At 41.8% G+C, this 15126-nt stretch overlaps 1 protein-coding gene across 2 annotated transcripts in view; it reads left to right on the forward strand.

Annotated features, from left to right (window-relative positions):
* The window catches only part of LOC126248447 (chloride channel protein 2), a 526989-nt gene that overhangs the window by 288500 nt on the left and 223363 nt on the right, over positions 1 to 15126 (forward strand). For both annotated transcript variants that reach the window (XM_049949432.1, XM_049949431.1), the window contains exon 3: positions 12256 to 12384. In XM_049949432.1, the coding sequence (XP_049805389.1) occupies positions 12256 to 12384 (129 nt within the window). The remainder of the gene's footprint in view (positions 1 to 12255; positions 12385 to 15126) is intronic.

Here is a 15126-nt window from a genome sequence, read left to right on the forward strand (position 1 = left end):
GAGCATTAAACGTGAGTCATATGAAAAGCCCACCTGTTGACACTCAGTGGACGTCCAGTTGCGATACTGATGTCCAAATTCCAGCCTTTGTCGCAGATGGACAGCAGTCAGCATGGGCGCCTGAAACAAGCGTCTGCTGCGGAGGCCCATACGCAGCATCATTCGCTGGGCGGTCGTTTAGAGGGTGGGACTGTTGGTAATGCCTTGGTTCATCTGGGCTTTCAGTTGCGCAACAGCTGCACATCTGTTCGCCCGAACACGGTATCCTTCAACCATGGCGGCACGCGAACAGTTTACAAACTCAGCGTTTCCGAAATGCTTCCACCCTTGGCGCGAAAGCCAATTATCGTGCGCTTTTGGACGTCACATAAATCTCACCGTTTCCACATTACAACGACTGCACTCTTGTCCGCGCTTTGTACAGGGTGAAAAGTATTTAAACCGACAAACTCTGGGAGGTTGTAGGGGACATCAAAACAAATATTTTTCCCTAATGTCATTTTTTCCTCTGAGGATTATTTAAACCGGTGGAGGCCGTATTACGCTCGTCAGTTGTTAGACGCCGTATTACGACCTTCAGTTGTTAGAGGGTGTATTACTGTCTCTGTTTACTAATGGAGCGATACACCTGGAGTGAGTACACTGATATGGTTGGTGCGTACTACGTAGTGCACCACAACGGACGAGCTGCACAGCGGGTTTATCAACAACAATATCCTAATCGCCGTATCCAGCATCATACGACCTTTAGCTGATTACCTGGACAGGGACGCCGTCGCACGGTAAGAACGCTGCAATTTGAGGAAGCTGTCCTGCAGCATGTGGAGCGGGATGCTTCAATCAGAGCGTTTCTTCGTTAATGTGTGGGTCGGTGTTGTTGGGGACTGTTTAATTGGGCCGTATCTGCTACCTAGGCCATTAAATGGCAGGCACTATTACAATTTTCTCGCCAGAGCATTGCCAGAATTGCTGGAAGACTTCCCGCTCCCTACAAGACAACGGATGTGGTTCCAACATGACGGGGCGCCGGCACATTTCGGTCGTCGTGTGCGTCGATTCCTGGACCGACGGTTCCCAGAAACGTGGATTGGCAGAGGTGGTCCTGTACCATGGCCTGCTCGATCCCCAGATATGTCCCCTCTGGACTTTTCTGTGTGTGGCTAGATGCGCAACCCTGTTTACGCAACTCCTGTTGCATCAGAAGAGGATCTGGTTGCCTGCATAGTGTCAGCAAGAGGAACAATTCAGGATACTCCTGGGGTTTTTGCCCGTGTCAGACAGAAACTGATCCAACGGTGTAAACTTTGTTTACGTGTCAATGGAGGCATTTTTGAAAGTCTAATGTAACTGAAATTGGGTGTGATAATGTGTTGTCTCTTGGTCATACAAAATTGGAAAAGTATTTGTTGGTTTATTTAATTTGCAACCAGAGAAATCTTCCTCTACCGGTTTAAATATTCCTCATAGGAAAAAATGATATTAGGGAAAAATATTTGTTTTGATGTCCCCAACAACCTCCCAGAATTTGTCGGTTTAAATACTTTTCACCCTGTATAAAATTCACCGCTAGTGCTGCCACATGCTGTCTGTGAGGGGTTATTGAACGTTGACGTCGAACATACGCGGTGGTCACGTTAATGTGACTGGACCGTGTATTTTCTTGAAAAAATATTCCTCCAGAATCAGTCGGATCTTGCGTAGTTCTCATATATTTTCACATATTGCGCAGCAGCGATTGTTTCACTCTTTTGTGGGATGGTAACGATGTTACTACGTCATAACCTCGATTGAAGAGCTGCCCTACTGCTTCAACGTAATCTGATGACATTATAGAATCTGTTTCTTGTGCACACTTTTTTGGGTTTGCAAAATGTTTTCGCACTTCATTTGTTGCTTCATCTGGAATACAAACATGGCTACCACCGCCTAAAACTGTGTAATTTTTAGTGTATAATCTTCCTTTGCATATAGTCTTATGAAGTTTACACAACGCCACGAAATTCATCTTCTTTGTTGGTATAGTTACCTATATACTGATGCCCGTTGTAAATCAATAAAAGCCTCCTTTAGGTAATCTCGGTGATCTTTATCTCCACAACAAAATGGTTCAAATGGCTCTGAGCACTATGGGACTCAACTGCTGAGGTCATTAGTCCCCTAGAACTTAGAACTACGTAAACCTAACTAACCTAAGGACATCACACACATCCATGCCCGAGGCAGGATTCGAACCTGCGACCGTAGCGGTTTCGCGGATCCAGACTGTAGCGCCTAGAACCGCACGGCCACCCCGGCCGGCCCTATTCTGTACAAATGTCATTCCATACAAGTGTCACAAACTCAATGAGGTCAGCCTGTGAATATGCGCAGGCGCACAGGACACAAGTCCATTCACATGGGCAAGAAACTGAAAAGTATCCTGTGTTAAACACAGCCTAAATTTTTCTAGAATTGCTTGACATTTTCGAGACTCGTAATTTTCATGCTGCTTTATCCTCCGAACGTTAGCTGAAATGGGAAGCAAAGCAGACAGCCTACGGATCCCATGACTGGCTTTCGCTGATGACCTGACCTTACTGGAAAATGACTAGCTATAGACTCCAAGCACTGCATTCAAATGAACCCGGTCACTAGTGTAAAGTAACCGTAACAATTTTATTAATTAAAAAATGTAATTATACACAGTGCACATAATCAACAATAGTCGCCAAAAATGTTGGCACATTTATCCCATTGCGACACTAGCCGGTCGATTCCATCCTTGAAGAAGCTAGTAGGCTGCTGTCGGATCCAGGCCTGGACCCAGTCACACACTTCGTCGACCGTTGCGAATCAATGTCCGCGAATAGCTTGTTTTAGCTAAAGCAAACTTTAGCTTCAGCAAGACTAAAGCATTCATTTCCGCAACCATTTCCGGTGTGATGACACGATGAGCCTGTCCAGGACGAGCATCGTCTTCCATTGACTCAAGGAATAGTTTGCGCCATTCCACAACACTTGAACGACTCAGACTGTACTCACCGTGCACAGTCTTCAACCGTCGATACATTTCACGGCCTCCAACTCCCTCCGCCGCCAAAAATCGAATCACTCCTCGTTGTTCCTGCTTACCCGCCTGCATGTTCGGTAGTGGACTATAACTTATGTGACCACCTTCCCTTCGGCGTGGAACCACACTGGCGCTATACAACATCAAACGGTGCGCACGCCATGTCTCCTTATCAATAGATGGCGTCACCATACCCGCAGTAACGTGGTGCCACCTTACGTGTAAGGGAAAGGTAGACGCACTGACCAGGTTTCATTTGAATGAACCTCATAATAGCAGAGAAAACAGGTCTATTGACCAACATCGGAAAGACCGAATTCCTTAACAATATTAAAGATGTCCCTAGGACGACGAATTTCAGGACTACCAAGCATATCTGTAGAGCCCAAACTGTAAAGTAACTTGGGTAGTGAAACTCAGATGATCACATTCAAACATTAGCTATCAAACAAAGGAAAATCGAATTAGATAGGGCATACTATGCTTGCAGATAACTCCACGCCTCGAAACATCTATAGATGATTATTAAACTAAGACAATATAACACAGTAGTTTGACCATCAGAGCACCCACCCTAACCAAGATCCCAATAAGAGTCCTGGAAGTACAAGAAAGGAAATTCCTGCAAAGATAGTGAGACCAAGGATCTTACCAGATGCCAAAAGGTGGTACAAACCTAATCGCGAACTCTACCAACACCTTGTCAATGCCGTCAGAAGAATATGACTAGCTTTCTGTGGCCACATGAGGAAGTGGATCCCCATAGGTTGTCGTATAATATCTTCAAAGTAGCCAACAAGGGTAAAGCCACCACATCCCTGTGGATCAAGCAAATACAGGAAGACGTTACAGGACTTCATATTAGGCAAGACATAATAGCTGACAGCGGTGACTACCATTTAACCAATGAAACCAGACCCTTCCAAATATCTCTTCCAGAAGTTAACCACAACGAGATCAGGAAATGGTCTGAGAAACCCAAGGTAATGTCCAGCAGGAAAATGAAGGAATACTGTGCTAACAGAAAAGCTGAAGGTAATAGCAGGAAAACAGGTACTAAACTTCACCAAGAACAGTGGAATTAGCAGACAACAACAGCACAGCATAAAAACACACGGTCCAAGGCTGTGGCAGGTGGCTCGAATACGTTAAAAAGATATATAAATGCTTTTACTAACTTTTTTTGTGGTTAGGGGTCAAGAGGTCCCCTTTGAATCCACGAATGAAATACCTGGCGGGGAAACCTCTGGGCCAATGTTCATCTGTTCGGAAGGGATAGAAGGAAACCTCAGTGACACTGAAAATTCGAGTCGATCCTGAAGGCGTGCATGATTGTCCTAATGGTGCCCGCTTGCGTTAAGTAGAAGATTCGGTCTCAAATCGCGGCCTGACACAGATTTTTATTTGCCGTGCCTATTTGATCCTAATACGGTTACCTCCATGAGCCTCGAACCACCCCTTCTGGACCGTTTTTGCGCTCACCATATCTATCGTATTCGTCTATCTTCTTGAGTTTTGTTATTTTGAAATGAAGTATGATGAAGTCCTCTTGGTCACAAGTATGATGTCGGTTGCAACATAAATATCCTTCTCAGTAAATAGCTGAAAATAATTTTCTGTAGCAGTTAGATGCTATGTTTGTATAATCTTCTCACATAATTGATTTCATCGTTACTGTTGAAAAACATTTGATGGATAATTGTAAATAAAATGGTTTCTCTATCTTTCTTATTTGTATGTTAACGTGTTAATGAGGCAGTTAAAGTAAAAAACGTAAGTGTGTAAAGCAAGTTTACACACTTAGAAAGAGAGAAATAAAGATCAATTCCCGATTGAGCTGAATCTTCCTTTTCTGGTCAAATAGTTACAGCACAATTAAAACACAATGAAATGCAGTTATTTAAGAAAATGAAGAAAACTTCTCTCTTGAGGTGAAACGTTATGCCTCAGGGAATAAATGCTCTTGTCGTTTTGTCTCACAGTTACAGCGGGATTACATACAAATGCATCCTCACTCATTCTTTATGCTAAATGTTAAGGTTCTTGAAGACATCGAGACAACAAGGAAGTAAATGGTTACAGTAGTATGTACAAGGATACCACGCCTCTGCATAGTTAGAAAATATCTCTTTATATTTTATTGTCTTCCACAAGTCGTCTTCCTGTGTTGCGATTATCTATTTGAATTTCGAGAACTCTCGTATGTCCACACTCGTTACATAATGGACAAACTAACCAGATAACCACACTGTGTTTTTGGACAGGGAACCGCTTTGCATCTGGCCATAGCAAATATTCTATATACATATGTGCTGTATCTTCAGTCGTGATATGATAGCAAGTATTCGTTGCAGCCATCGCCATAGTTCTTTGACTGAGGTACACGATGTCAGTGGTAATAAGCCAGATTAAGGATCCAAAGTACTCGTGTTCAATCTCTGGTTAGAGCGAAGAATTTTATGTGTCACTTATCACTTATTTCATCTCCGGAAATGTATGCTAATATGAAAAATACCAAGTTATACCGTGTGTGTGAGCCCACATTAAACAGTGCGTCCACCAATTTGCTGGGTAAGTCAGTTCAGAGATCGGAAGAAGGCAACGGCATTCCGCCTCCAACAGGAACAAGCCCAGTTAAGCTCTGTGGTCTTCAGATCAACTTTAAGCTGGATGACAGCTTACTTTTCACCTGGGTAATACCAATGATATAAGGGGCGATCAAAAAGTTCCCATTTGAGGGCGTTGCTGCAGCGTATATGCAACGCAGCGCGACTCCGATGGGGGTATACAAGCACCGACATGTAGGCAAGGGATTTGTGTGGCATTCGTGTCTTTCCGACGTGCGAGCCGTAAATGCGGAAAAGAGAACAATGGTGACGTTATCGTTACAGCGCGGAAACCGCGTGCAGAATTGCGGTTTGGGGGCGCTTGTTGCTGGGTTCCTATTTGACCTAGGGACATAGGGTAAAAAGTTTTTGGTTTAGCCAAGACCAGTGGCCATTTGTATAACCATTCGAACATCTGTCTTACTGTAGCTATGTTGCAGTATATTAAGCAATGTTTGAACGACGAACCGGAGCTGGCGCCCAGACAAATTGTGCAAATTGAATAATTCGATTTGTAAAATGTTTTAAATTGGCTGAAATTAATACTCGGCAAATGACACCATTTGTTTGTGGACCGTTCGGATTTTACGGGCAGGAACAGGCACCGTTAAATAACCCTGGGCAGGAGCGACACTGATGGCTCAAGTTTGGTCCACCGGTGTATCGGACTTTGGTCTGAGGTAAGTTTTAACCGTTGGAAAAAATCTTGTTTCGTTTGGATTTTACGTGCAAAAAACTTGTTTTTCGGGGTGGTTTTTGAATCCCACGACTCCTGTGTACTGTAAACTCGTACGAATTGGTACAAACTTTGACTGAAGGTAGATAAATGGATGAAGCCGAAAAGAATTTTTTTTTTATCGAATACTCTTTTATCTTTTCTCGAGATACGTAGGTTTAAAATCGAGCTAAATGCAACACGTAAAATTCGTTCTTATCTGAACTGAATGCGCGGAAATGGTTTAAAGTCAATCAAATAAATAAAGAACGCATTCTTACAATGAAGCTCAAAACTAGCTTTCAAAAATCTAGCTTCATTCGGATTTTGTGTGCAAAAAATACATTTTTGTGAGGTGTTTTACGCGAGCCACTTCTGTCTTTCAGAAGTATACGAATCGGTTCAAATTTTGTAAAACGGTAGACAAGTACACGTAATTAAAGGTTGAGCTGTTGTTTTGTGAAAGCTTTATCCGTTGCCAGTATATACCGGTCTGAAGTTGCTCATAAAATCCGGTTTTACTTGAACAGCAATTTCTGGGACCGTTTAAAGTAATACAGATGACAATAAAAGTATATTCTTACGGTAATTTTAGAAGCGTTTGCAAAAATTTTTCATCATTCGGGTTTAACGTGTGAAAAACCACACGTTTTCACGTGAAAGTGTGTTTCGTAAAAATACATTGCATCTTAAGCGCTGTATTTGGATATAATTAAAACTGCTTATTACAGCTGATAATCGTCTCGTTGCTTATACATGAAAGATTTTATGCTCCAGTGCCTTAAAAACATCGAAAAATCTTTGGACGTGCAAAACAATGCATGTACCAAACCAGAATTATGTTCAGCCCTCTACAAAATAATATTCTATTTCATCGAGAATTTAAATTTTAATCGATGACCATCAGAAAAGTAAACTAACGCGAAAACTACTATAAAATAATTGACAGAAAAAAGAACATCTTCTTTCGAACCAGTAGAAAATGTTTTCCTGCGTTTTCTTCAAAAACCACTGTGATGTCTTGCAGAAAATTTATTTTTGGACAAAACAAGCTTAAATTCGTCAATTTTTGTACAGGTTTGAGAAGTTGATAGTATTCTGTCGTGCATACATTGTTTCACAGTTGTTCTGCGTATTTCAGCGAATCGTGTCCATATTTACTTCGGATTAATGGTTATAACATTTCACTCCAAAAGTATTCACGTGAGTTTTTTCTAGTGGTGGTTTCTTAATTTTCAGTTTTTATTATTGCATACTTTAAATAAACAATTACGAGAATTTTAAGATAAGAAATAACAACAGCATGAATGCTTTTCAAGAGTGTTTGTTGCGTGAATCGTTCAGCTTGCGATATAGTAAGCTTTTAAATAAGTTTATTTGTGTAATATGGTCGTTTCGTAAGTTTATCTCCGTAATATAAACTAAAATGGTTCAAATGGCTCTGAGCACTATGGGACTTAACATCTATGGTCATCAGTCCCCTAGAACTTAGAACTACTTAAACCTAACTAACCTAAGGACACCACACAACACCCAGTCATCACGAGGCAGAGAAAATCCCTGACCCCGCCGGGAATCGAACCCGGGAACCCGGGCGTGGGAAGCGAGAACGCTACCGCACGACCACGAGCTGCGGACAATATAAACTATTTAGATACATTGTTATGATGAACTTCGCACAGTATTATTTTCCATATGTTTGCGAATAGAGTCTCATGCGTATATAAATAAAATGTGTGTAACTATAAAACAAAAAATATAATAAAAAGCAATGTAAAGTTAAACGAAATTCAAAAATATGAAACACAATAACCGAGTAATAAAAATAATGAAAATAAAATATTTGAAAAAAAGGACATATTACCTTGACGTGGTGGTGAGGCTTGTGTGCTCTGGGGACATGGTAAGCTTTGCTGAACAGGTTCAACCATATCACGCAGGTAATAGTAGAGGAGCCAGACAAATTATGCCCAACTCAAGCAACGTGGTTCGAAAGACAATAAAAAAAAAACTTATTCCTGATTAGTCGTCGCCCGAGTCAGCAATAACCTACATCGGTTGCCAAGCTATAAGCTATGGCGGTCTAATGTGAATATTACGGTAGAGTAGGAAATGAGAACCAGAATGAAAAATACTCCTATCATAGTGCAAGGGAACTAGCTTCTCGATTTATCTGGCAGTTTCAAAGGCATTTAAATCGAAATATTTGACCTACTCACGCTTTTTTACGAGTTATCCCAACTCCCGCAACGCAGTGAGCTCTCTTAGCTGCAAGGTGTTGGCACACCTGCATCTTGCAATTTATGGGCTGAAGTCTCCGATCCTGTGCCTACAACCTTCAAGGCTCGCCAGTCATAGTAAACAACATATAATGTCATATGGCTGAAGAGCATACATGTAATAGCTAAAAAATGTTTTTCTCTGGAGGGATAAAGTTTCTGTGGGTGGACGCCAAAACAATTTTTGGATTTATGGGGGGGAGATTGTTTTTTTTTTTTCCTCAAAGGGGCCATTTCTCTCCCAAACCCACCTCCCATTACATGTCTGGTGAGGGGTCCAAGAATAAATAGACACAAATTTGTGTGCGTCTAGAGAGTAGGATGCATCTACAATAGGAAGTATCTGAGAGTGGAGGTGAACCTGTAATAGAAAGTATCCCAGAGTGAGGAAGCATGCATGCCAAACTTTAATGACACATTGTGTCATGTTGCACGACATGACAAGTGCCATGTTGGATGACATGATGGCACGTGTCGCATTATACGAATGACGTTATGTATCATATTACTTTACTTGACACCGTGCATTAAATTACATGACAAGGGTACTAATACTGCCAAGTGAAAGCGCGAATACGTCAAGATGTTGTGATTTAAATGTCTTTGAAGCTGCCAGATTAGTCGAAAAGGTAGTTCTGTTCTTTTACATTCTTAAATCTGCCCAGGATGTGTTCGCCTTTTTTGTGCTATGATAGGAGCATTTTTCATTCTGGATACCATATGCGTCCAAACAGGGTCAACGTGCTGTTGTTCTTTTCTTGGCTGCCGAAGGAAGAATATCTGTTGACATTCATCGGAGAATGAAGAATGTGTATGGGGCAGCATGTTTGTTGAAAACCACCGTTCTGGAAAGGTGCGCCAAGTTCTTTGCTGGTCGCGATTCGACAAGAAGTCGGTCGATCTGGGAGGCCAGCAGAAGTTAAAGACATTTCAAGTGGGAGACATTCGAGCAATTCGACAAGACGTCGGTCGATCTGGGAGGCTAGCAGAAGTTAAAGACAAAGTGGGAGACATTCGAGCACCCACCCTATAGTCCTGATCTCGTCCCATGCGATTATCACTCCTTCGGTCACTTAAAAAAGGCCTTGAAGGTCGACGATTCCTGTCGGACGAGAATGTGCTGCAAGCAGTTATTCACGCAGAAGGGAACGGCGTTTTACCAAACGAGTATCTTCAGCCTGGTGCATCGGTGGGACGGTTGCCTCCATGCTCACGATTGTCCCTGATTGGTGGATCTATTCTGGACTGTACAGCCTTCGAACGAAAATTTTTCTATGGCCCCTAATAATAACAACATAGTTCTAACCAGGGATAAACACAACAATCAGTCGCATATAAATCTGCATTTTATTGCAAATCTAGCTAGACTTCAGTTACAGTACAGCCAGCATCAGTGCTGAAGAGAATAAGAAAGAAGCTTCTTCATATATATCCAGTTCAAATGTCTGATCCCTGTGTTTCTTATTCCTTTCAGCACTCGTGATGGCTTTACTGTAGCTGAAACCAAGCTAGATCTACAATCAAATACAGATTTGTACGTGTCTGATTGCTGTGTTCGTTCTCTGTTGTTACACTTTTACAGTCGCTGAGAGCAACAGTTCCTAATGGAATCCAACCTGATGTAACATCGTTCGATATGTACTCCAATGCTGAAAGGACATCAGTTTGTTCACTACTTAGAGCACCAATACAGTGTAATTTATCATTTATATTTCGATATATCTTAATCACGTCGAATCCCTCTTTACGAATTCCATGTCTAGGCGAGCGCTCAAACATTTGAGACACCGTGTCCGATTCTGCTTATCTTAGTGTACGTACGAATAAGATCAGTATTGTTATGAATTTTTCTTAGCCCCTAGCTGACACAGAGTCAATGAGGCGGTGAACATTGAAGACTATCATGAAGTCACCGCATTTCATTCTTTGGAAAATTTATGTCCATTAATAAATTAAAAGTGTAGAAGAAACCTTTTTAATATTTCGCTGTTTATACTTGTTTCTGGAAAACTGTAAATCCACAGAGCACTGTTTGACCTGGTTTTCTGTCGCAGGAAGGGAGCACTTTGCACTGAAGATGTCAGTACATTTTAAAATTACTCCTTTTCTTCAAATGGATCGTTCTTGTTCCACACGTTAATACTAGGTAACGAGCTCAGTGTATATTTTTGGAACTGTAGTGCAGTAGTAAAATAGGAAATTAATGGAGCATACATTTTTCATACGATCAATTCACACAAAGAACAGATGAGCTTTATAAAGCCCCTAAAAATGTGCTTACAGGAAACTGCTTCTCAGTATTTTTTTTAATCGCGAAGCTGTCGACACAGTTACAAACAGCTTAAATTTTAGCACATTTTCTTTTTTTTTTATTTGTTTTACACTTGCTGTATTATCTGTTGAAATCTGTCCGAAAGATATGTAGATATTAGGCCTATCGACTTCTACTTCCCGACGTGGTTAACGCTTTTCTCCATCACTCTTCCACTTTATAACAAATGATATAAGCAGAAGTATCAAATATTTGGCACATGTCGACGGGTATGAAGCAACGTACGTGTGGCTTGAGGCTGTTGGAGCTCTGGTAGCGGTTGGATAACTTAATCCGGTTCACACTAGACGAGTAATGTAGTTCATTGGCAAGTGATTTAGCATCTCTTCTAAACTAGAAAAGAACACGGTTCAATTGGTGCTCAAGTGTTGACTCCTGTGGTGTGTGCAGTCCAAGGTAATCACCTGAATGAGGGCGAATGAAACAATAAATGCTACAGCAGAGCTTATTCTGGATGACGTGGAAGTAAAGATTAACTATGAAAAATCAGAAAATGGGCTGATTTAAAAACATGGATGGAGCGTTCTATGTGGCTCGTAGCGACCTCATATCTGAAGACCATGCTGTAAATGAGAGAAAGTTATTTCTGTATCAAATTAGAAATTATATAGGCTGAAATACAATGTACTGACACTCACCTGAGAAAAGCTGCATCGAAAAAAACAAAACTGGTTGCAGTGTTATATACTACTGTTACTAGATGCAGGATGCAGATTAAGAAGAGCATTACATAACTTTCTGTAGGGAAATCAAGCATTAAACAGGATACTAAATTGGTGGTTTTAACTTTCTATTGCATCTTCTCACGGAACCTTGATATTCCCGTTGCCTTTTCCAACTCACTGTTAGTGGCTACCGTGGCAACTTTTCTTCTTCTTTATATACAGTCATTTCATCCTACGACAACTTTTGTTCCAAGAAAGCAAAAGAAATTTGACTATCCTGTTATCACTACAGCTAGACATGTTGCCGATGCATAGGAGACATAGATGATTGACAGGAGAGAGAGCAGCAGGACGAGGACGAACTACGAACAAGCCCTGCTAAATGGACTGTGTTCACACATGTCCAGTAGCGAGCCATTGTTAAGTTATTTGGGGATATCACTCGCACAGTCTTTTCCGACTTTACTGGAGACTAGAGACTAGAGACTAATAAACTCTGCTTAACAGTTTTGTTAGAAGTGAATTTGCGTTTGGCCTGCAGGTAGGTGATGGGTGTCCGCTGCAGTTCGCAAGCAGCATATGATTTAACTTAACTGCTCTGTGTTTCAGCTCGGATTTGGCTGTATGCAGACCTGACGACTCATCCTGCTGCCCGCTTCTTCGCATGGATCAGCTTGCCTGTCGTCCTCATCCTCTTTTCAGCTGGCTTCGTACATATAGTAGCACCGCAATCCATAGGTAAGAGTGCAAAAATACTCTAATTATGCTGTTTCCAATAATACTATTCAAACACAAATGTATCATTTCAAGGTTGAGTGTGACTGAACTGTTCAAATGTTTCAAATGGCTCTGAGTACTATGAGACTTAACTTCTTTGGTCATCAGTCCCCTATAACTTAGAACTACTTAAACCTAACTAACCTAAGGACATCACACACATCCATGCCCGAGACAGGATTCGAACCTGTGACCGTATGTTTAGATTCTCTAGCCACCATAGTGGAAAACAACATGCCGCGACGCAAGTCTCACCCAAGTTGAGCTTGTGCTTCTGGTTGTGCCAAAAATTCTGTTTGATACGAACTGGTCGTAGTGTTAAATTGAGTTTTTGGGCTGAGTGTAACTTACGTAGCTAGGACTTTGCCGCGAACTGCTCAACTTTCTTCCCAACACCTTTCATAGCTATGGCCAGGGTTCAGACGATGACGCCCTAGGCGCCTCTCAACCCCACCTATCGTTTGTTTCCAACTGTAATGACACTCTTCATTACTTTACTTATCACCGGCTCTGTCTTACAATTCCTAGAGTCCAAATGTTCGAAGCTCCGTGCTACCACATCATATGCCCCGTTTTTAATGCCTCTTCAGCATCAACACCAACAACAATGTTGCTTCCAGTACTAAATTTAACACCACCGTCGCCACACATTTCACCGCCATCAGTGCTTTCAGTAAATGGAAATAAAATTTCACCACCAATTTTAATGTTACTGCTAGTATTGGGCATTTCAGATTCGCATTTTCACGCTTAGAAAAAATTCGAAAAAAATCTTTTAGGGTCCAATAGCTTTTTTGTTAAATAGTTCGTTTCCCTTTGTGAGCACTTCTTAGCTTAATGCCACTCATTGTGTCAGCCAGACTGCTTTTTAAATAGGAATAATAGCTAACACGCACAATTATGACAACTTTAACCAAAACTACTACACGAATTCATGTGAAGTACAATAGTACAACATTTACGACCAGAGACATTAACGTTGCCCTTCAACATAATAAAGAACCAAAGTCTACGCTAGTGACAGTGCTGCTGGCTGGCCTTCCATATTTTCAAATTACTTGCAGGTATTTTTTTTTGTGTGTGTGTGTGTGTGCGTACAAGTCTACAGCAAATACAAGCGCCGGTCGAATCTCTCGCTGTCCCCTTTCTTCCCGGGGCCCTAATCTGAGCATACGGGAGGTGGACAAAAATGTGGAAACACCATAAACACACCGTACCATGTCTGATACAATGTAGGAAAACTGGAATGAATAAATTCAGGTCCTGCATTGATTTTAAGGGAATATTGTACCATTCTTCATGCAAAATAATGTCAAGTTCAGATAACGATGATGGAACGATAGCGATTACGTACCCTTTTCTCCAAAGTAGACTACAAAGGCTGTGTAACATTGAGTTCTGTTGACTGAGGTAGCCAAGGGAGATGCGAAAATTCGTCCTCGTCCTCACAAAACCAATCCTGGATGATGTGAGCTGTGTGAACAGGAGCACTGTCGTTTTGGAGCACAGCATCACCACTGGAGAAATTGTACCATGGGATGGATTTGATCAGCCAAAATGGCCACATAATCCTTAGCAGTAATGCGACATTGCTGAGGAACCATGGAGCCCACGAAGTACCATGATATGACTGCCCGTATCATCACCAACCCCCGCTATTTCTACTCTTGGTACATAATGTCAGCCAGAAGCTGGAAACAGTGTGAAACAAGATTCATTCAACCACATAACATTCTTCCATTGCTCTGTAGTCCAGGTTTTATGGCATTGGCGCCATGTTTTCCTGATAGGAGCATTTGCATCAGTGATGAGTGGTTTTGCAATTCCAGCCCGCCCTGCAATTCCCTGCTTATGGAGCACCCTTCTGGTTGTTTTGGTGGTGTCAGGGTTCACGTGTTGACATTCAGCTCCGCAGTGACTTTTTTTGTCACAATCCTCTTCAATGATGGTCTGTCATGATCATTCAACACATACTTTCATCCATGTTGTGACTTAGTGGATAATGTTTTTACACTTTCCCTGTATGCGGTATGAATCTTCGAAATGGTGCATCTTAGGACACCAAACACTTCATCTACCTCGGTTATGGAAGCATTCACCACACGAGCAGTAACCATTTGCCCACGTGTGAACTCACATAGCGCCAGCATAATGCACTCACAACTACCCAGAACACTGTTCTGACCACAACTGACACTTGCAACATATTGAGGACACTGCACAGATGCCATTTGTAGTGTCTAGGAAACCTGCATAAGCGGTTCACTAAACAAACAATCAAATCGTCATATTAATGAGCTTTGTTACAATAAGGAAATTACAACACTTAACTTTGGCAATTACACGAACATGTCTCAAGCAAAGGGCGACATACAAAAAAAAATCACTCTTCTTCAGTATAGACAGTCCCTAGTCTGTGCTACATAGAGAGTACCAGCGAAGCGGCTAGCACTGTCACTGTTATCGAAGTCGCTAATCTTGAAGCTGCTATTGAACTGGGGCATCACCAGTCAGTCGTGGCGCTTATGTCCTCTTCACATAGGGGCCGCTGCTGCTGTGTTATCATTCTAGAGGGAGATCCGGTCAGCATGCGATTGGCTCGTCTCTTCTCGCAGCCATCCCTTCTCTGTCATTCGCGACTGGCGTGCAGAGACTTGACTTTATGCCATAACACCATTCATGGTTAACTACAATAGCGCAAAC

The sequence above is a fragment of the Schistocerca nitens genome, chromosome 3 (assembly GCF_023898315.1).
Source record: "Schistocerca nitens isolate TAMUIC-IGC-003100 chromosome 3, iqSchNite1.1, whole genome shotgun sequence".
NCBI lineage: Eukaryota > Metazoa > Arthropoda > Insecta > Orthoptera > Acrididae > Schistocerca > Schistocerca nitens.